Raw genomic sequence first — 24,139 nt, forward strand, 5'->3', positions numbered from 1 at the left:
ATAGCTAAAACGGACGATGGCCTATGAGAAATGCATCTGATTTATGAAATATGTGCACGCTATAAAGTGTTTACTAATATTATTAGTGGTGGCAGCCAAAGGGAAGAACATATCTGACATGACAACCACCATTAGATGTGGCGTTGAGATCAGTGCAGGCACAGGAGTGAGACGGACTGTGGCATAGCAGGGCAATGGGGGCAGTGGGGGCTGTGGGGGCCGTGGTGAACGTGTGGGGAGGTTTTCATCAAGTGTGGGTGTATTGGCTGACGATGATATTAAAAATTGTTTTTGAACCAGAATTAACCTTTGAAATTCACATCAACATTTCTAGTGGATTCTGGCAAGATTACATCAAACATAATCAATGTATATTACACAGCACAGAAAATAGATGAATTCAGGTTATAGTTTCACATGTTATCAACATTTTAAGAAGATGGTGTGAAAATATGAAGTGTATGTTGCACAGTGATGTCGGTGGAAAGGCACCACCCACATAGTATGGATATTCATGAGGGACAATAAATAATAATGAAGAATTCCATTTATTTACATTTCAGTGGTAAAGTCCATGGGAAAACCAAATATAGGAAATATTCTGTATGGTGGCAGATAAGGCAAGCACGTGTGTTCTATCAGAAGCTTTTGTTCTTGTTACTTTGTTAATATACAGCTCTATGGCCAATACAGTAAGAAGGATATTGCTGGTGCCTCAATCACCTTTCTCTTAACACTAAAGTTGGCTGCTTTACTCTTCCAAAGTGGTTTATATTGTCTGTCAAAAGCCATCGGCAATACAATATATAAGGCTACCAGATTTCTGGGAGACTCAAAATGGACTTGAGCTGGCAACCTGTCTCATGTTATCCTCGCCAACTTTTACACAATTATGCCCACCCAATCACAAGCCCAATTCACACAGTGAACCTCCTTGTTCTCTCTGTTGGCCCTTCCCACTGCCCATAGATAGGCCACAGCCACACTACCAACCTCATCCACGACTATCATGAGTCAAGCAAATGAAGCGTGTCCACTGATGTGCTGTTTAACCATCCCTGATTGGTCAACCAATTGAAGCTGGGACAAAATCGTTAATGTCAAATAAGCTTCGGGATACTGGGACATCCTTTCTGAAACCAAAGCTGTCTCAACCACAGTGGGATGTTTGGTAGCTTTACATAATATATATTAACGTCATTGCAACTACCTACCTGTATTATGCATAAATTCTACCTAATTACATCAAGTCCTCATCTACATTCACTCTCTCATCTCTTGACAGCTGTGATCAAGTTACAAGATACCCATTCCTAACCATTGCCATGCACTTTGTTTTTTGGAAGCTCACACTCAGATCCCATTTTCCAGCCTCATTGCCTAAAACAGCCAAGAGCTGCAATGCCACATCCAAGGGCCTCACGAGCAAACCTTGGAGCACAAAAAGCCTGCATGCTGCAAGTCTCCTCGGTGCAAACAGCACACTGCGATCCCTGCATGTTCTGCCATCTGCAAGTTGTGGTTTTACTGAACACAAGAGTTTATCATGACATTAAACAAAGCTGGTGGTAAAATACACCCCGACCCAACAGCGGTCCTTACTCAAAACCACTTTAACATCTGTCTTTCAACCCAGATACAGGACTGTATCTCGCAGTATATGCTCTTAGGCGGTCTGATTTATTTACCCAGAATGTGAAAGCGACCTAAAAGTTCCCATAGTCCTCTCCAAAGGCAATCATATGCTTGCTCCATGTCTTGTTTAAAGTCTACATCATATATGCTGTATTTGTGTAGAGGACACAAACACACACTGTGACATAACTCACAAGAGTGGGCCCTCTGTGGCAGTATCATACATGGAATTTCATAAGAGCTTAAAGGAAAAAAAAAGCTTGCATGGTTACCAGGTCTCACATGCATTATAGGATAAAGTGTCTCAAGAACCTTTCTCTTGGTTTCTGGCCAACTGAATGACACGCCAATCTTGTAGTGGCTGCTTATGTCAACGCTTACCTGCTGTTGTGTGTAATGGAGATGTAGTCATAAGGCAGTCCGTAGTCACGCTCACTTAATTCAAGACGTTTAAATTGGCACAGATCATCTGAAAAATAAAAATGTATTTAGTGGCATTAAAAGAGCTGGACATTTGAGGAGGATAGGTCTGAGGCAGATATTCCTAAGAACATCATGAATACCATATTGGCCCAGATTTACATACCTGGCAGGTAATTCATGATTGTGACTGAGCACTCTGCCATCCAGTGGGATGGATGTGACACACACATACACCATGTGCCTAGCCAATCATAGCATAGATGTGTGGAAAGGGGAAACTACAGCAATTCCAAGTTGACAAAAACCCTAGCCACTTGCATAACATTCCATCCCTCCAACCAGGAGTTCACATAGACACGGATGCTGGGTTTAGCAAAACAACCCACATCTCCTCGATGTTGTCACATGGGAACACTGATGTGTTTTGAGCAATACCATTTGCGGAAAGGTCGAAAGGCTGATGCTAGTCAGCTGTTTACCCTCATGTCATGCTTATATCCACAACAGTGCTGAACGTGGGGGTGCTGGATATGTGTGAGGGGGTGGAAGGCCCTTCATCTATTAACTTATTACGAAATGAAAGAAATACAAAACACCAGCCTAAGCATGTGCCGGAGGCCTACAGGGGACGGGCAAATATGACATATCTTCGCCAAACCTCACATGCAGAGCCAGGAGACTGAATTCCCCCCACCCCACCTACCAACTGGGGTTCCTCCACAAAAAAGACTAATCATCTGTTGACACCTCTGTGGAATACAGGAGGTCCAGTGAACCAGTACTGGCTCCAGTTAGAAGTAAGTCCTCCACTTGAGGCAGGACACTATAATAAACGAAGTGTGGGAGCATAGCCATGAGGAGCATAGGAGGTGCCACAGTGGCGAGATGTTAACTATCTCGCCTGGTATAGAGGATGGTTGTGGGTTCGATCCCGACCCTGACACCTGTATATTTGGAGTTTGCATGTTCTCCCTGTGGTAACCTGGATTTTTCTCCAGATCCTCCAGTTTTAACGCCGCATTTAAAAACATGTGTTTAGAGTATTTGGCTGCTATAATTTCTACATAAGCCACTTCGTTGGGCTATCATTCGTGGTCAGGTCGCTTTCTGAAAAAAAAAAATGTTTTTGCTCAGTGGGCATTACATGGTAAAATAAAAAAGTTAAGTTTTAGTTTAGATGTGGAAAGCTGCGAGTTCCAGAATATTGTTGGCTTGCCTCCACATCGAGAGATGACGAATGGTGGTTGGTGGCTTATGTCCTCACTGAAGATGAATATCCGTGGAGAGATGCAGGAAAGACTGTCGAGTCATATGCTTTTGATGACTTCCTATCCAATGTGTTGGCTAAAGTGGCCCATCAGGAGAATAATTTTATTGTGGTGATTCATGTCAATAATACTTTGGCAGGCCCAGATCAGTTAAATAACAATGGTAGGAGGCTGCTATACTTCTGTGCAGCTCATGTACTCGTAATTACAAACACGCTGTTCCGGTATTGGTGCAAACACCTATCTCCTGGCCTATATATCGTTATGTAATAGCAAATTCAGGCACATATCCTTGACAACAGCACCTATCATGGAGCGGATCTGCCAACTGACCATCTACTTGTCATCTGTAAAATACGCATGCGATTCTTTCACTATTGCACTGGGCATGAACATAGGACGCCATTCAAACTCATCACTTTCAGTTGGGGTTGATATCGTCCCCCCCTCCCCTTCATGCAGAGGGAAATCGGTAAGGTTCAGTGCTGGCTAATGCAGCTGCTATGGCTCATTTAGATCAGCAGTCCAGCCCTTTCTCAAACACCCTGGCCGATGGAGGCGGTGTTCCAGCTCGCAAAGGGAAAGCAGCAGCCCCACTCTTACCATCTACAACATCCCGTATCTGAGAATGAGGACGCTTACCACAGCCTTCGCTTGGAGATTCAGAGAGCCGTGTGGCACTGAAAGGATAATTGATGGTTGCAGGTCGCTAAGGAGATGGAAACTGACTCAGCAGTTTGCGATCACAAATCACTGTTTAATTGCATCCAGAAACCAACTTCAAGCATCACATATATTATAGTCCTTTAGGGAAATAATGGTTATACGATGTCTGACCCCCAAGAACATGTCTGTAGGTTTGCTGAGTATATCTGTGAGGTCTTCGTGGATGGGAAACCCATCAGCCCAGATAGCGTCATGGGGTAAGATGGGGTTGACCCTCCTGGGGGTACTGTGCCTCAAATATTGGAGGAAGTATCCACCCCCTGTGAGTGGCTGGCTGATGTGCCATCTGTTGAACTATGAAAAGTGATCCAGATCCTGAGACACGGAAAAGTGGCAAGCAGAGATGCCCTCCTAAGTGAACTGCTGAGGGAGGGTGGCAATTTTGTGCAGGCTGACGGATATGATATAATTACCACTGTCTGGACCATAGGATGGGTTCGATATCATAGGAGGCCCTGGTGGTCCACTTTTTAAAGAAAAAATAGCGCACTGATTTTAACAAGTATGGGGTCATCTATCTCCTCAGTGTGCCGGGGGATGGTCCTGGCAAGGATTATTCAACATTGCCTTGCCAGGCACGCTGAGGAGAGGCTTGCGGAGCCCCAATGTGGTTTCATAACAGAGCAGCCCTGCACAAACACCATATTCTATGTCTGTCTGCTACATCAGAGGTGTAGGGAATTTGAGCTGGACCTATAATCACTACTTTATTGACCTGGTCAAGGCCTATGATACCATCAGTAGGCCAGGGCTTTAGATTATTATTCATGCTTTTGGGGTAGTACTCAGAAATCTACTTAATGAGGAATATAACACTCAAAGCTCCCCACGGTATAGTCTGGATTACGCAGTAAGTGATGTGACAAAAGCTCTGCTGTGGCACAATACTACTCGGTACTCATGCAGCACCTGCAGCAGTCAGGCAGTCGGGAATGACAAAACTGCATCGGACTTGCAGCACCGACCATGAAGCTTGCAATTCCTTTCTCTTTTTACAGACGACTCCGTTTGTGGGACATAATTCCGATGTGATGAAGTAGTGCAGTGCAAGTGGCCATCACTGATCGGCACTGGAAATGCCACAGTAGTCTTACCCAGTCAGGTTAGTGCCATCAATCACAGACGGTGAAAGTGCATCAACACCATGGGTGATGTCAACAAAATTACGCTTATGTGAGTAAACACGCGAATTCCCTTGCGTGCCATGCATACCACTATGTCTACTGCAGTTTATGAGAGAGCCAGTCAGTGATGCGAAGTTTAAATAACCCCTCGCACAATCACTAAATGCCTACCTGCAGGCTACTGAGTTCACTGCTCAACTGACCTTTTTTGGTCCTTATAAAATGTATGTAACTTAACCCATGTAAATGAATCCTCAAATGTGGTGCATCTACGTAAACATATAAACATAAGTTCATGAAATAAAATACTGCTCCTTATAACCATGTTAAAGATAAACAACGCACTCTCCTTGATGTTGTCCTCATGGATGTGGACGTGGTCATCGCGATCGCTGCGGCAGTGCTCGTGGTGGAAGCCGAGCGCGTGCATCAACTCGTGAAGAACCGTGCCCCTGTCCACCATCCCGGGCTGCAGGGACACGGACTGAGCCCCTCCCTTCTTGCCCAAGAAGGACCAGCTCCTGCTCACACAGCACCCGGGATGAGTCAATCAAACATTCTGGCACACGTGGCCATCCCAAACATGCAGATATTCATTACACTGCAGCAATTGTTATTGTTAAACTTGTTTACCAAGGAAAACCTCGTTGAGTATCAATACTCAGATCAGGAAGGTCCTGCCAAATTTTAACAGCAGGAGGCAATGTTGCTGTGTATAGTCACCTCAATTGAATAACTGGCACATTATTTTTCAGCAATGGAATATTTGGGCAATACCTGTTACAATGTTATTTGTGCGCGTAAAAACAGCCCCTGTTCACACCACTACTGTAAGCTAGTTCAAAGTGAAACAATGCCTGCTTAAGAGCCGAGAGTGTTACATTACAGCAGTGCCATCTCACGGGACTGGCCAAGTCCAAGCTCACTTTCACTAACTAATCATCCCATTCATAAGCAGTCAGATGATTATTTTATTCCATGTTTGTTTTTACTTCTTATTTTGTTTTGTTGCATTACGAGCTGTCTTATCTGTTGTGTGTTTAGTATGTACTTTGTATGGTTATTTAATGTTTGAAAAAACTTTTAACAAAAATTATGCTACGTGGAGCATGCTCTTGTTTATTTATGTGTGGTGTGCTCATGAATATTCAGACACCACATCTGTAAGAGCGTGGTGGGGAGACACTCGCACAGACTGAACATAACAGAATCAGCCCAAAAAACATAAAGATCCCCCGTATAGCCTGAACAGAATGTTGGGGCAAGTGCTATTCGTGAGCACTTGTGAAGGCCGGCATGGCACAAGAGGAGGTGGGGGTCAGCAGTACACCCAGCAAGCTTTGTCTCCTGAGTGGCGATGTTTACACATCACACCAGGTACTCATTTGAGGCTGAGTCGACATAGGGGAAGCAGACTATATCTGCTATAAGAATGGTGTGAATTCTAAATATACTGATGATTTAATTTAATCTGTGATCAATGCATTTAGAACTGTAACTCAATGAAAATTTATTTTAAGTAATGAAAAAGCTTATCTATTGCAATTTAGCACTTGTACCTATTTAGATTTGTTCATGCTAGGGTTCAGGTTTCGTTTCTCTGTTGATTAAAATAATCTAAGTGATGAATGAACCAGGGATATAGCGCTTATCTATATTTTCGAGGGGTCAATGAAGATCAAAAACATTTGATAAAGTCTGATAAACAAGATCTTAGTTTTGAAAGGGAAAAATAATTTGCTTTGCCATTTTTGAACAAAGTAAAAATAAATTGACTCAACTTTTGTATCACAGCAGAGATCACCTTCAAACATATATATTCAACAAAAGGACACTGTTGAGTTTTTATGTGCTATCATACGTGATCAGCACTAAGAGACAGATGCAAAAAATTAAGAATAGACAAACCAATGTTAAGGTAAATTTATTTATTTACAATATTAGTAAAACCTAGATCATGTTCTTCTGGGTTAAGGCACAGTTTTAAGTTTGTTAATCCAATAAAAAAGGGCCAAGTCACATACATGAGACATTGTTGAGACAGTAGTGCAGTGGATGGTAAACAAAGGCAAGTTAAGTTTATTCCCTCATTTGTGGATCATAACCCAGTTTACCCACTTATGTTTACCACTTTACCACTTAAGGAAAACCACTGACGACATACATGGGAGTTGTTGCACAGATATGAGGTCTTAGAGAGCTGATGAATGTGAGGTAAGAAGGAAACCTGAGTCGAGGAAAATCCCGTAAAGGCCGCTGGCACACTTAGGTTCACGATTTAAGAAGAACGCAGAGATGGAGTCTTCGTTGAGGCCTTAACATTTTGTGTTGGGAGTGCAGTCGAGAAAATCGGAGAGCTTTGAAATGGAGACTCGAGTACATGAAGCACAGTTTCAATGGAGCTCTTAGGTGATATCTAAAGAAAGCGTTTCGCGTTTGTTGGCTGGGTGTTCTGACAAGGCTAACACATAGGCCCTATGAACTGTGAAGCCAGCTCCATTATGAAGTGTGAACAATGATCGGTGCTCACCCGCCCAGTGCCTGGAAGTTAATGTAATCCAGCTCCTGTTTTCTTGCAACAAAGCGGACACACGTCTTCTCTTGGAATTCTCCGAAGGCTTTGTCCATCTCATTCTTGTCTCGAGAATCTATAAATAGACAAAATATGGTATTGAGCCAGTTTGGCTACTTGAATACATGTAAAGTAGTATGACACAGTGGTGGCTGGGCTATAGGGGACGAAACATAATTTTTTAATCTTACAAAAAATTTGTAAAAGTACAAAATAAATGGCTAATTGAAGTCACTATACTTAACTTTAGAATCACTTCAGATAGAACCGATTGAATGAAAATCGCTAAGCAGGAAACATGTAGGTCGAGGAAACAAATAAAAGGATAATTATTTGTTGGTTCTTTCGGTAAAGATTTTATCGAAAGAACCAAAAAATACGAATCCTTGCAGTCACGAAAACTTCAAATCTAGAAAAAAGGATAAGTGTCGGCTTCCCATTGGCCAATTCAAATGCCTCCCACAGAGCCAGAATGGGAGAAAGGCATTGTGTATCAGGGAAATATCGGGGAAGCCCCAGCCAATCACAAGCAATTTGCAAAAAATGCATGTGGCCCGCCCCATCAGCTCCTCACACGAGGGTTACTTGATTGCCCATTAATAGTCACAGAGTGCACAGTCTTGTCCGGTTGTATACTACTACAGCACTGGTAATCAGGAACATTCAACCTGCACGGCGCTTGTCAGTCACTGCATGGTACGTTCCAACACAAATACAAGGATCCTCCATATAGCCTCAACAGACATTTTGGGAAAGTCCTGTGAGTTAGCACCTATGATGTCCGGGACAGGACAAAAGGTGGTCAAGCACCCTGAAAAACCGCAACAGGCACTCATTTAAGGCTGAGTCGACCTCGCAGAAGTGCAGGACTCGTGCAGGTAATCATAGCTGGTTTTAGCCATGAGCAGAAATCAAACTCGAGTTGCTGGGTTTGTAGCAAAGAGCGCTAACCACTCAACTACCGCTACCCATAACATTCCAAAACACGAAGACAAAGATCCCCCGTATTGGCTTAACAGACTATTGGGGCAAGTGCTGTTAGAGAGCACCTATGAATGCCGGCACGGCATACGAGGGGGTCGGTGGCCAACACCAGGCCCGGCCGCCTTTGTCTCCCGAGTGGCAATGTTTACACACCGCACCAGGTACTCATTTGAGGCTGAGTCGACCTAGGGGAGGCCCAGGACCGGTTCAGATAATCATCACAGGTGTTGGCCGTGAGTGGGAATTGAACTCAGGTACCCTGGTTCATAGTGTAGTGCACTAACTGCTGCACTACCGTTCCCCACAACTTTCAAACACAGACACGACACACAGGGCCGTGTATCTCGCTTCATCGGTCTGCCTTTTGCATTGTCCATCTCGTTTGCTCTATCTTATTTAATTATCTCTCTCGTTCGTTTCATACCCCCGCCGTCCCACATTTTGCCATCCATATGTCCCTCACAAGTAATCAAGCCAGTCGCTTGCTCCATTCAAAGGATTGCCCACTTTGATTTTTAAACATACGCATTTTGTGAAGGAGAATGTTTAAACGTAATCCTCGTGTGTGGGCATCCTGGCACTGCTTTTGATTACCGGATTATATTTCATGACAAGCATCTTTCAAAAAGTAAATAGCAGCAGGATGTTTAACATATACATTATTAAGAATATTTAAGTAGGCCTAGTGGTTGTAGAAGCCTCCAGGGTACATAAGCATAGGTATTATTTTGACCGATACTATGTTTACAAAAGGATCATCTCTGCAAAGGAGCCAAACAAGCCACCGTGTGACGTTCATCCCAAAAACTCTTCCTCATTTTGCCTCCTGGAATTGTGGACGCTGCCGCTGCAAGCTAAAGAATTGATTGCAATGTACTGCACATGGCAATTTCATTGGAATTAGAGTGTGTGATGTCACATGCACGTGACATCCTGTGTGCGTAACATTATACACTTGCACGTTGTGAATATGACTGGACATGAGGGCAAGTGGCTCGCTTGACAGAACTGTAAAACATGCATTTCTTCACCCTTAGGTATATACAGGTGAGCACTCCTGAATTAAAATTTTCACAGGCCCACATTTAGCTTGACACTCCTTCTACTCAGACTTGCAATCTCATGGTAGATATACGATCCTAACTCGGCAATATAACTCAGCTAAAAAACCCTGTGAGATCATGTAATCTCAAGTGTGATAGATTTGCACTCACTGAAAGCAATAGAGATGTTGAATGGGATGTACACGTTGCCATCCTGGTGTTTGGGCCATTCCACAGTTTTCTCTGTGGGATCACCAGCAATGTCCCCAGCCTTCAGTAAGATAACTCCACCAACTAAACAGAGAAGTAAAAACATTAGTGTTTCATAGGCACTGTCTCTTTTGCATATGTGTTAGTGGGAAGCCCTTAAGAAAATAAATATCGTACCGTATTCATTAAAAGATCATTAAGAAAGTGTCTGATATACCTAGTATGTATGACTATCTTTGAAAACTAATGACAAAAACGTGTGGCTTGCATTTTGAGGTATATTATATACCTTAATTCAGCCAGGTGGCCCTATGAGAGTGTGTGATACATAATTTCCTAGGGGACAACTCATATCACACTATGTAAAACATGTTTATTCCTGGGTAGTGTTATTTTCTAATTTCTTATGCCTCAAAAGTACATAAAATGGCTATTATCCCCCACAAACGTTGCTTTCCATATTCTGCTTATGATTTTATACAAAAAGTGGTCAACAGAAGGTGACGAGTGGCAATTCTCACTGTGACACTCGATGATCCCCAAGGCATTCCTAACCTGCCTCAAAATTCATACATTCATGATTCTCAGTCACAATATGGGGGCTCTAACACCTTTCCTTATACAATGTGGTCTAAATATATTTTTTATATACTTTGTGGACCATACACCTTACCATACAAAATTTGTACTGAACAGCATTCACAGAAGGTATTTAACCCTTGACAGAGTATGTGATTTGCAGATGGGATAGTAATGTTGCATCATTTAGTTTAGTACCAAGAACTAATAACGAACTCTTACCCATCCCTGAATCATGAATCGCCATGGCACTGGAGATCTTGGTGAGGAGATCCAGAAGTGGGATTCTTAAGTCGCGAGGTTTGGGAGAATCCATGATCTTAATGAGCAGTTCTGCAGATAAATAACAGCAATTGGGTTAAGACACTTCTGCACAGTCCACATTTACTCAAGTTGGAATTAAAAACATTATAACTTGAAAAACCTTTATGGGAGACACCATGTCAAAAGACAAGCCAGGCAGTTGTCACACAGATAATGCTGCTCGACTGATTATGAGTGATACATCTGTTGCTAAACCAGAGCTGTCTATAAGAATACATGGTATACACAATGTGTGGTATACACACACAAGCAGATAAATAAACACATACACTTTCTGTATTTTAATTTGATATGGCGTTCTCTCTTAAGTGGGTACATGTTTAGGAAGTATCAGATAAGTGCAGCATTAACAATTTATATTGTATTTGAAATTAGGTTTGTCAGTAAACTCAGGAAGAGGTTCCTTGGTGGGGCATGAGGAATGGAGTTTGGGAAACCCTGATCCGCACCATGGGTCCTCACCCCTCTGGTGTTTGCAGTCGTCCAAAAGAGCTGCAACTGCGTGTTACTGCACCCTGCGTTATTCGTCTTTGTGTTTAAGCAAAAAAAAATATATAGAGCAGCTTGCTACTTGACCAGCAGGGAAAGATGGTACTAAAGTACAGAGACACTCTGCTGGATTTTAGTGTACGTGTCATACCTGTCAACCCCTTATCAGTGCCTACCTTATTACAGACCAATTCAGATTTTATTGGTCACCCCGTACCCTTATAAATCACAACGTTCATCCGACAAAGTTCCATCACAAGGGAAAAACTAAAAAAAAAAATGTGCCCGTATTGAAACGGCTGTATGCCGTGTGGATCTGAAAACTCAATTTCCTTGTACAATAATGCAAGTTTACAGGTATGACATGTACACGAAGACACTGGTAGCCTGTCGCAAACCCCCATGCTTCCTCAAACCCCAGTTGAGATCCCCTGATGTGGTTGCTCATGTTTCTGAGGTCTCTGAAATGAGAAGTGCTGGCCCAGGCGATGGACAGGGATAGCACAAAAACCCAACCAGTTTCAGCCCCAGCCTGAAAATCTGAAAAAGTTTCGACCTTCATCAACGGCACACACCCAGCTGCCCTCACAACTGCACATAAAGGTTGTCTGTTACACCTCCACTAAGGGGCAACAGCAGTGTGAAGAGCTGCACCTGTTGCCTCAGTCTGAGGCAACTACGTCATGAACTCAGAGCAGGTCTCAGCAGAGGCACGTCTGCTTAAAGAAATAAGAATATCTTCAATGAGTATTTGTAACGATGTCCTGTTAATGATGATGTTATAAGAAAACCAACAAAAATAATGAGTACGGTAAGTCCTTGCTCGACGTGTGGTGTTCACACAATGCGTTTTCTCAATAACACGGTTCTTCCATCCGGGAACACTTTTCGCACAACGCGGAATGTGCACATTATAATGCAGTTTCTGAGTTGTCAAAGGCGAACTACTTTCTTGAGCTACGCGACTGAGTGGTGTGGGGAGCGGTAGTGCAGTGTTTAGTGCGCTGCGCTACGAACCTGCGTAACCGGGGTTCATTTCCTGCTCATGGTCAACAGCAGTGACAATTAACTGAACTGGTCCTGGGCCTCCCCTAGGTTCAATGAGTACCTGGTGTTATGTATAAACATATCCACTAAGGTATGGTGTTGGCTACCCACCCCCTGGTGTGCCGTGCCAGCCTTTGTGTGCTCACTAACAGTACTTGCCCCCACAATCTCTTACAGGATATAATGGGGATCTTTGTCTTTGGCAGTATGCTGAATTATACAGTATGCGGTGCTGTACCCTCAGTTATTGTCCCTACACCTTCTGTGTGTGCATTGTTCATCGTATCTCGCCAAACTTTATTGTTCCATTTAAGGGGAAATTGTTTTCGCTTAATGCGCTTTTTTTTCATGCGGAACTTTCAGGAATGCATCTACAGCCTTAAACGAGGACATACGATACATATAAGAATTTAAAATATATGATAGAAATTGCCAAATTTATAATATTCTCCTTTGCCTTATTTATTATGAAGTCCCATCTCAATTTAACATCCAACAGTGAAATAATAAGGGTGCCAATGAGACATCCCTCTGCTCATAAGATTTATATCATATGGAATGACAGCAGGCAAGTCTGAAGTAACATCGACTAGACCACAAGGTGTTGTTCAAATTGGCAACCCTCTTGCATTCAAACCCAGGGAAACGTTTAACCCTTCCACAAGTGGTACAATTCAGTTCATACCAGGGCCCCCATTCCCTTTGAAAGCCAGGTGCAGAGCAGCAGTCTCCTCCTCTGGACCATCAGCTGACAGCATTTCATGAAGGCACTCTAGACTTGTGATTGTAGATTCGTCAAAGCTGTGAACAAAGCAAACCACATGCAGCATTATGTTTTGCAAAACATTTGGTCATTTTTGTAAACATTAATGTACATGAGCAATTAATAAAAAAGTAATGAATAAACATATCTGCATTTATTTATCCACGTGAATATTAAATATTTGTACAATCCATCAACCTATGGGACTTCCAACACAATCTGTTTAAGTTATCAAACTCTGAACCAGGTATGGCCTCAAGATCTCATCAGCAGTCATGTTTGATTAAAATAGAAGTACTTGATTACCTGATGTTGCTGGCAAGAGTTCTCTGTCCATAAGATGGAGTGAATTTATAATGTACCACTTTTTCGTCAATTAGGGCAGCATTATGAAGAAAAATAACTCACCAATCATACCTGGCTACCCAGCAGTGTTTATTATTTAACAAGCCTGCCAGCTGATGACACCCTGAAGGTCTAATCCAGTCTACAGTCTTCTTGTTTAAACATATGCTCCTGGAAGATATTGCTCTGAAAGTCCAGACTTTTACTTCATGTGGAGACACAATGAGATGTCTAATTATTCACTATTAGGGGTGCTGTGAATCCAACATGGCTGCTATTCAGCCATTTTCACATTTAGAATCTCGCCAAAAATGCAAAGCTGAATATTACCTGAGCCAAGTTAATTAACCAAATTACAGATATCAAATCTGCATGCGATTAAGAAGGGCCTGGTTGTGAAATGCAGTTTTCTGAGTAGTCCACTGGAAACACTTTCTTGTATGTATACACGTTTACCTAAGATCTCTCTCCTCTCATGTTATCTGAATACATCTCTTGTTATCTTATATCTCGTCTGACTATCCACTACCTTCTACCTTTTATGTATTTTGGAATGCATATAATATTATCTCTATCATACCCCATATGAATGCATCTCATCTATTGTGGATACTTCTATGTTCACGATATTTAACTTTGCTCCATCACTATCTATCTTGTATATCTCCCATCTAACTATGGTGGAGTGAAATTTAGTACATAAATGCATAGCCTGTGCATGCATGGATGTCTGACCCTGTCGCGAAGCTCCCTTCAGGTCTAAGTCGCATGAACTTTGATTGTACCACCACAGTGATCTCTAGTGACACCACAGTCCTCTCTAATGACACCACAGCTACACTATAACAGTTGTAGGAAACTAGGAAACTGTCCCTTGTGTTATTGTATTCTGGCTGTATGGCACATGTCTAAAGAGATCTTTACTTTGAATTCCATTTTTGCACCAAATCAATGTAGTAGATCATTGTAATGAGTCAAGTATGTTAATACTTTACCATCTTGCATCATAACTCTGACCACACCTCGTAGATTAAAAAAAACAATTACAACGAAGTCAGAGGTGTTGGGAAGAAATAGATAAACAATTCCCAGATGAATTTACACGACATAAAGTCATTTAAACTGCAATAGCAAGCAGGGTGACGTCATACTTACTCTGCACCAGAGGGCAGTTCTCACCTGGTCATGCTGATCGCGTTGTCTATCATTCTTTCAACAGTCTTCACTTTCATCTCCAAATTATTTTCTGCAGATATTGAAAAAGGTAGCTGTTAGGCAGCTGACAGCGGAATACATAATTTTCGGTGAGAAAGTACGATTGACGAATGATGCAGAGCACACTAAATAATGTAACGGCAAAAGCAGCAGAGGAACTGACGTTTCTTCTGACAACTTTCTGTCAGATGCCACAAACTGAAAGGTCATTTACAAATGCATAATCTTTGGGCTGACATTGGTGGCACCCAAGCTTCCACCATGGAACAAAACTAATCAGTACTTTGTAGTGCATGTGCATGGTATTCCACTAATGTATATCTGGTATGTGCTAATGGAGAGGAGGCATGTATGTATGTTGAACTTCTTTTGCACCCTACGTAGCAAACCGTGCTAATAAGAGGTGCAGGGATGGACAACAAACTAAACACACACAAAATAAGTGCTAATGCATATGTATCAATATCTGGGGATTTATGGATGTGGCACATTCATATTATAAACATTCTCTGTGACTAAATCAAGCCTTAGGGCTATTGCAATGTACTCATACCTCAATCTTGAATTTATAGCAAATATTTATACATAAAGTACATGTTATTGTATAATGCTATGCACTGTATTAGAGTAATAATAAAATATATAATTATAATTTTCTCAATATAATTATAATTCAAATTAATAATGCAATTAAAATGTGTCTTATTCGCATCATGCTGCAAATGAGTAACACGATTTCCCATTCACTTTGTCATTTGGATACTTGTAATTGATTCATTACAAGGTTATTTGTAAAATCGATCTTTATTATAGAAATGTATAATGCATTAAAAAAACGGAACCTATTAATGAATTAATATGATATATATATTTGCCCCTCATATAGTTCTTCAATATAATATTTTATGATACAATGAAACGCTATAAGTGACAAATTCCATCCTAATGCAGCAACAATCAAGAACATAGTTTAACATAACTCATACAATGCTAATGCCAATGTGCTTTAAAAAAACATGTGTTTTTGTAAATTCTATTAAAAATCTTGACTGTTGTGCTTCCATTCTTCCCTGCCGTTTGGCTGTTATCTCTGACACTCTGAGTTGCATTGCCCTGTTAAGGTGTCTATGCATCAACGGGCTGGGGTCTCACTAACATGGCCACCTCTGCTCCCTTAGCCTTGGTGTATCGATGGTTCTGGTTGTGTGATGGGCTTTGTGTCTCATTGACGCGACCACCATTGCGGTGGTTCCCTTGCGTGGACGCGCTTGCCTCACGGCGCAGTTGGCAGCGCCGCAGCTTGCGTTACACAGACATGGCAATAACTTGCTAATCCCCCTAATCTCCCTGCCTAATCTCTCCATCAGCATAGTGCTAATCTCCCATTAACGCTGCTGTTGTGCGCATATGCTGGGATGATACTCTTATGCGGCGACAGAAGCTCATTTCATGCTAATCTTTCTCCCTAATCTCTCTCTCCCTAATCTCCCCCATTAACAGAACTGACGTGCTTGCATCCGGGGATGGAATTCCTTTCCAGCTCAGACCCCGCTTGCTTGCCCATCGCCACATATATAACCTTGTTGTAACAGCTCTCTCGCTGGTTCAGCAGTTCCACTGTTGGATCATTTTTTCCCTGAGGACGACCGCTTGTGTTGCGATCGAAACGTCGTGATACATTTTTTGTTTTACTTTTCTAACTACACGACTTTACCGAAAGAACCAAAGAGTATCTAATAAAAATGTCGCTGTTAAATTCAGCAAGTCGATATTTCTTCTTGGTTCTTTCGGTAAAGTCACGTAGAATGGAAATAATAAAATAATAAAATTAAAACATAAACAGGACCCTGCGGAGTGGGCTGGTAGGAACGAATAACCAAAGAATATAAACATAATGTAGTATTACACTTGTTTAGCCAGGAAAGCCCCACTGAGTCTAAAGGTTTTTGTAGGGTCCTGCCAAGTGTTTGCAGTAGGGGGCGATGTTGCTACACCTAATCGGACGATACGAAGGGAGACTTTGAGGCCTAGTTCTAGGCTTTAGGCCTAGCTGTAGGCTTTAGGTCGCTGTGAGTTAATTTTTTAATTTAAATGTTTTAATTATTATTGTAAAAGCTTGAAATTTAAATGTTTCTATTTTAAAAAATCAGGGAATGTAACATTCTGAAACATTAACTCCCTTTCACACACGCGGGGGTACGATACGAAGGGAGAGTTTGTGGCCTAGCTCTAGGCTTTAGGCCTAGCTGTAGGCTTTAGGTCACTTTGAGTAAATTTTTAATTTAAATGCTTTAATTATTAATGTATAATTTAAATATTTTAATTATTAATGTAAAAGCTTTAAATGTAAATGTTTCTATTTTAAAACATCAGGGAATGTAACATTGTTAAACATTAACTCCCTTTCACACACGCGGGGGTACGATACGAAGGGAGACTGTGAGGCCTAGTTCTAGACTTTAGGCCTAGCTGTAGGCTTTAGGGCGCTGTGAGTTTTTTTATTTAATTTCAAAGTTTTAATTAAAAGCTATCTCAGGGAATTATAAGGGAATGTAACACGTGTTTAGCCAAGAAAGCCTCATTAATTTAAATGTTTTAATTAAAAGCTATCTGAGGGAATTATAAGGGAATGTTACACTTGTTTAGCCAGGAAAGCGTCACTGAGTCTAAAGGTTTTTGTAGGGTCATGCCAAGTGTTTGCAGTAGGGGGCGATCTTGCTACACGGACGGACGGTCGGACGGACGGACGAAATAATCTATTGCAGGCTGGTCCACTTCGTTCCTACCAGTATAAAATAATTCTCACGACGTTTCGGCCACAACGCAAGCAGCCGTCATCAGGTAGAGAGCAGGTCTGTCGAGTAGACAGAGTCTGAATGACACATTCCAGGCTTGGAGCGACTATTTAAGCTGGGATGGAGGGGGGAAGGGCGCCTTGACAAAATAATTTACACATCAAGAGGAATTTAGCATATTTATGGGAAATGCAGACATGCGATTAGTACTACTTGTGAAATGCGTATGAGGTTTGGCGGGGGGTTTAACGTCATTATGCCCGTGCATTATGCAGGATTAGCAGCAACAAAGGGAGGGGATAGGGGTAACATTAATTAAGGGAAGGAATGTTAATAGTATGTAGCTGCAGTAAATAAACCACCACGTAAACAACTAAAGTATAAACCATATATTTTTCGATTTAAAGCTTTCTACTATGTAGTTTATATAAAGTATAAACTACATAGTATCATCAGTATACTAAATATACTCTCCAATAAGCTCAGCTACTAACAGTAAGTAATACATTACAATTCTATGTCGCAAAAAATATAATATTCTTCCAGCTAAACTTTATTCTCTTACATCACACGAGTCTACACTGTACTATATACTGCCATAGACAAACCCAACATTAAATTATATACTGTATTACTATACACCGCCCTATACCTTATACATTGTAATATTACACTATGTATTATTCTACTCACACTAATGTATATCACACTGCTGTATATTCACTATACAATTACAATACTATATATTACTTTGTACATTGTATTAACCATTACAATGTTATACTATTTATTATCATACAATCCGCTATATACTGTACCATTTACCGTCGCATGAAATATACTAAGAGGAAGCAACAAAATATGTCAATGGGAAAGTAGTGTTAGGAGACTTGCAGCAGAGCAAAGAATCCATTCCCTGCGGAGAATACAAGATATATAGTCAATGCCAGTGAGTGGAACGCGGTCTGAAAGTCACCGTAAACGTGAACACAATCAGTTAAGATCCGAAATGGTTTATTACGTCCTGCCAATGATTGCTCAGCCAGAATCCATCTTCTCGGTTGAAATTGTCTCTGTATTTGTATATGTGGATCACCTCATGAACGAATCTCTCATGGTAGCCAGATGGCTTGCAGAGAACCTCTGTCTTGGAGAAGTCAATATCATGTGAGCCCACTGAATTGTAACAGTGATCTGCCACAGCTGAGGTGTTTGTCCTGCCGTGTTTCAAGTCTGCTTTATGGTCACGGATGCGGTCCGAGACATGTCGTTTGGTTTCTCCAATGAAACTGCTACCACAGAGGCAACTTAGTTTGTAGACGCCAGGGTACTGTATGTCTGGAACCACATCTTTTACAGACGGGACCAGATCACGGATTTTATGTACTGTGTTGAATCGGACCTGGATCTTGTGTTTTATCAGGATTTTGGAGATCTTTTTGTGACCCCAGCAATGTAGGGTAAGGTGATAGTTTTGAAAGGCTCCTCAACAGGATCCTTCTTGATGGTTGGAGTGATGGCTTGGCAGATTGTGTAGTCGGAGTAACCATTAGCCTTAAGAGCTTGGCGTACGTGTTTGAGTTCACTGGCAATGTGTTCCTGGTCGGAGATGCATTGGGCTCTATGGTATAGAGTCTTGATGAGGGAATTCTTCTGGGATGGATGGTGGTGAGAATCCGGTTTTAGGTAAGCATCCGTATGGGTGGCTTTCCTGTAGACAGAGTGGCTCATTGAACCATTAGGTCTCCTTTTAATGAGGACATCCAAAAAGTGTAGCTTGCCATCTTTTTCGACTTCCATGGTGAATCTGATGGCTGGGTGTATGGAATTGATGTGGTCGAGGAATTGGTCAAAGAGCAGGCCGGCCATGTGGCCAGATGACAAAAGTGTCATCTACGTACCTCTTCCATAAGGTCGGGCGTAGAGAGTGGCAGTCTGGATGGTGTCAGTCTCAAATTTCTCCATGAAAACGTTGGCTACAACCGGAGATAGGGGGGGCCCATTGGGGTGCCCTCAGTTTGTTTGTAGAAAGTTCCATTCCAGGTGAAGCATGCATTGGTTAAACAGTGTCTCACCAGGGGGGGGGGGTACCCCAGTATTCAGTCCTTGATTAACCAAGTCTTCAATGATTGCGATGGTGTCAGGTACAGGAACTTTGGTGAATAAGGAAACCACATCAGAACTGACAAGCAGGTCGTCTGGGGACAGGGAAATCCCCTTGATTGTCGATACCAGGTCAGTAGAGTTTTGTACCGCAGAGGTGGTTTTTCCAGTGAAAGGCCGCAGGATTTCAGACAAAAAACGAGCCAGTTTGTATGTGGGCGAGTTGATAGTAGAGACAATGGGATGAAGAGGTGTATCTTCTTTATGTATCTTTGGCAAGCCATATAATCTTGGTGGCCTGGCTGCAGAAGGTTTCAACGAGAACTGTTTGGTTTGATCAATTAATGCGGTTGAATCAGAAATGATTTTGTTGGTTTTAATGACGAGGCTGTTGGTGGGGTCTCTTTTTTTTTGTATAGCTGCCATCGTTGAGTAGTTCTTGAATTTTGTTGTTCATAAAATCCGTGATCTGGTCCCGTCTGTAAAAGATGTGGTTCCAGACATACAGTACCCTGGCGTCTACAAACTAAGTTGCCTCTGTGGTAGCAGTTACATTGGAGAAACCAAACGACATGTCTCGGACCGCATCCGTGAACATAAAGTAGACTTGAAACACGGTAGGACAAACACCTCAGCCGTGGCAGATCACTGTTACAATTCAGTGGGCTCACATGATATTGACTTCTCCAAGACAGAGGTTCTCTGCAAGCCATCTGGCTACCATGAGATATTCGTTCATGAGGCGATCCACATATACAAACACAGAGACAATTTCAACTGAGAAGATGGATTCTGGCTCAGCAGTCATCGGAAGGACGTAATAAACCATTTCGGATCTTAACTGATTGTGTTCACGTTTACGGTGACTTTCAGACCGCGTTCCACTCACTGGCATTGACTATATATCTTGTATTCTCCGCAGGGAATGGATTCTTTGCTCCGCTGCAAGTCTCCTACCACTACTCTCCCATTGACATATTTCGTTGCTTCCTCTTAGTATCTCTCACGCGACGGTCAATGGTACAGTGTATAGCAGATTTTATAATAATAATCAGTATAAAATTGTAATGTTTAATACAATGTACAAAGTAATATATAGTATTGTAATTGTATAGTGAATATACAGCAGTGTGATATACATTAGGGTGAGTAGAATAATACATAGTGTAATATTACAATGTATAAGGTGTATAGTAATACAGTATATAATTTAATGTTGGGTTTGTCTATGGCAGTATATAGTACGGTGTAGACTCGTGTGATGTAAGAGAATAAAGTTTATGCTTAGTTTATACTTTATATAAACTACATAGTAGAAAGCTTTAAATCGAAAAATATGTAGTTTATACTTTAGTTGTTTACGTGGTGGTTTAGTTACTGCAGCTACATACTATTAACATTCCTTCCCTTTATTAATGTTACCCCTATCCCCTCCCTTTATTGCTGCTAATCCTGCATAATGTACGGGCATAATGACTTTAAACCCCCCGCCAAACCTCCTACGCATTTCACAAGTAGTACTAATCGCATATCTGCATTTCCCATAAATATGCTAAATTCCTCTTGATATGCAAATTCTTTTGTCAAGGCGCCCTTCCCCCCTCCATCCCAGCTTAAATAGTCGCTCCAAGCCTGGAGTGTGTCATTCAGACTCTGTCTACTCGACAGACCTGCTCTCCACCTGAGGACGGCTGCTTGCGTTGTGGCCGAAACGTCGTGAGAATTATTTTATTATGTTTTATTTTTATCATTTTATTATTTCCATTCTACGTGACTTTACTGAAAGAACCAAGAATTTGAATCCCTGCAGTCACGAAAGCTTTCAATCGAAATTTAAGTCGATATTTCTCTTACCTCGTTATGGAAACCCAATGAGTGAGCGAAAGCTTGGGGTCATTATCAATCTTGAGTTATCATTATCCTCTCATCACGCGCCCTCATATCCCCACGTGCACATCATTTCCGGTATCCATCACTTCCTCACCCCATCATTGCCAGTACCCTTATCCAAGACTATGCTACGGTTCAACTACCACAACGCTCTTATTTCCCACCTCAGCAAATGTTTTACCACCAAACTACAAACGGTCCAGAATACTTCCTCCAGACCTCACCAACACCAACATACACATTCTGTACACGTTGACATTCTTCTTATCTTCAGCCCTCTTTTGTACAACTCATAATATTGATGGGGTCAAGCCAATCCATGATTTTTCCATAATCCTAAGATCATCATCATTCAATCCACTGCTGGATGAAGACTTCCCAAAGCTGCCTCCATCTCTAGCACCTGCACAGGAGCCAATTTCATTCCTCCATCTCCATTGCAGATAATCTCTCAGTGTGTTCCCTCCTTTGGCTGCCACTCTATCATCCATTCTGGTGATGTATCCTGCTCAAGACCATTCACTTTTCTGGACAGTCAACATGATGTATCCAATGTGTGTATATTTTGGAATCCATGAGTTTGTCATGTTGCCCTTCAGTGTAATTCTAAGCATACACTTCTCCATTATTTATTTGCATATTTTTCAGTCTTTGTTCCATTTTTGCCAATGTAAATGTTTCTGCCACATATTACCCCAGGTAGTACACACTGGTTAACCACATTCTTCTTGAGGCACACTGGTTAACCATATTCTTCTTGAGGCACACTGGTATGTTGCTTTTCATGATCAAGTTCAGTTTTCCAAAAACACTTTACACCCGATCTCATCCTCATATTTCTATAATAAATTTGATTTCAGCGCACCTTAAATAACTGTCCGTAATGTACATACTGTATATACATATACTGAATTCCACTGCGACCCCGTAATCAACAATTCGTTGAAAATAATCGAGACATCCCTCAAGTTCCACTGAACTGAACATAGAATGACGCTGGTCCACATCGATGGCCCCATGGTAAGGGCCTGTCTTTACACAGGGTGGCCTCTAATGAAATACCATGATGTGGCACTCATTTTTTTGACACCAAATGGCTAGGTAGCCAAGTCAACCCCAACTAGGAATTCAACTCACAACTTGTAATTCTTTAACCACTCTGGCATCAGTCTAGGAACTTTATACTATAGAGTCTAACAGGAAAACCCACCTTTCGTTTGTTGCTATGGTTTCTTACTTACATTGTGATCAAACTTTATCAAACCGGAATATACTTGGCAATCACTGCTCCCAATCGAAAAAGAGTCACGAGACTTGGTGAGGCTTTCCTGGGTAGACAAGCAGTGTAGTATTCATTGTTTTGTTTAATAGACAAAGACAATGTGTACCTTTTTCTTTTTTTTCTTCATTTATTTCTTTTTCAGTCTGTAGATTTAAAGAAAAGAATATAAAATGAAGATCACATTTTCAATGCACAAATTGTGTACATATTATAATCCATGAATTTACGATTGAATTGAGTAATTACTGGTAAGTGAAAGTTCACATGGAGTTACTCTGTCTGCTGAGGGGCCCACAGTATAAAGGAGGTGCATATCTGGTGAGACGCTCAGATCAAGGCACATGTGAGAAGTGCAACTGCACAGGAACCCCTGATCTTTAAGGATCCCTTGGGTCACTGTCCAGATGTGGCCATCGGTGAGGTTAACGTCGTTCTCCTTACCCTTCCACCTTACCATGCAGCTCTTTGAGGTCATGAAACTACAATTATACAAAACAATTATAACGTATACAATGCCCCTTAATCAGACTGTAGGCAGATGTATGCTCGTGGATTTAAATTTAAGCAGTCTTTGAGGGAAGACGTATTATACATTGGAGATAAATTATTGTATACGAAAATAATTGCTGCATTTACTATTATTAATTTGGGGAGTGTAAGTATCATTGGAGGAGCAATATATTTTCCAAGGCCTATTGCCCCAAGCTGTAAATGCCATTACTGTGCTTTTACAGGTAGGTAAATCCAAGTATGGCATTAAGTTGTCTAAATCATATTTTGAAATATTGTCACATTAGGGGATAGATAATTATTCAGGGCTTGTGTTGTGCTTCATCAAGTGAAAAACATGCAATGCCACTATCTCTTTGCATTTGAATCGTCATGTATTTGATAATATCTAATCTGCAAATCTCAATATAACAGGGTTATATCATGTTGTCAGAATATAAACGCAGCAATAGCTGTGTATAAGGGGTGTTTTTCCAATTTTAGGATTAACATGAACTATCCAAAACTGTCCCTGGGAAACAACATTTAGGGCAAGTGACTCCAAGGCATTACGTAACGTTAATTATACGTTTTTGCAAGTGACGTAAATTATTTTATCACACTGACAAACAAGTGGCCGTATATGGGTACGCGAGTGTGTGTGCGTGTATGGATATGATTGTGTGAGTGCAAAACAACCCCCATCTCTTTGTGGTGCTGGCAGATGCTACTACTGTGGTGTGTTGTGAGTAATGCCAGCTGACTTCCCTCATGGCTCACCCATGCCTTATATTAAGTAACTGAGAACCACGCAAAGAAAAATAATTATATCC

General features: G+C 41.4%; 1 protein-coding gene across 1 annotated transcript; it reads right to left on the reverse strand.

Moving 5' to 3' along the window:
* Nucleotides 1-149: 149 nt before the first annotated feature.
* LOC144948162 (astacin-like) lies at nucleotides 150-22,953 on the reverse strand. Its single transcript, XM_078877595.1, has 8 exons — nucleotides 22,924-22,953; nucleotides 14,712-14,778; nucleotides 13,110-13,225; nucleotides 10,787-10,897; nucleotides 9,947-10,069; nucleotides 7,707-7,824; nucleotides 5,415-5,697; nucleotides 150-176 (listed from the first exon to the last, which is right to left on the reverse strand). Exons 2-8 carry the CDS (start codon nucleotides 14,762-14,764, stop codon nucleotides 150-152), a joined length of 831 nt encoding a protein of 276 aa, XP_078733721.1. The 5' UTR covers nucleotides 14,765-14,778; nucleotides 22,924-22,953.
* Between the last annotated feature and the right edge of the window lie 1,186 nt (nucleotides 22,954-24,139).

This window comes from Lampetra fluviatilis, chromosome 3 (assembly GCF_964198595.1).
Source record: "Lampetra fluviatilis chromosome 3, kcLamFluv1.1, whole genome shotgun sequence".
Taxonomy (NCBI): Eukaryota; Metazoa; Chordata; class Hyperoartia; order Petromyzontiformes; family Petromyzontidae; genus Lampetra; species Lampetra fluviatilis.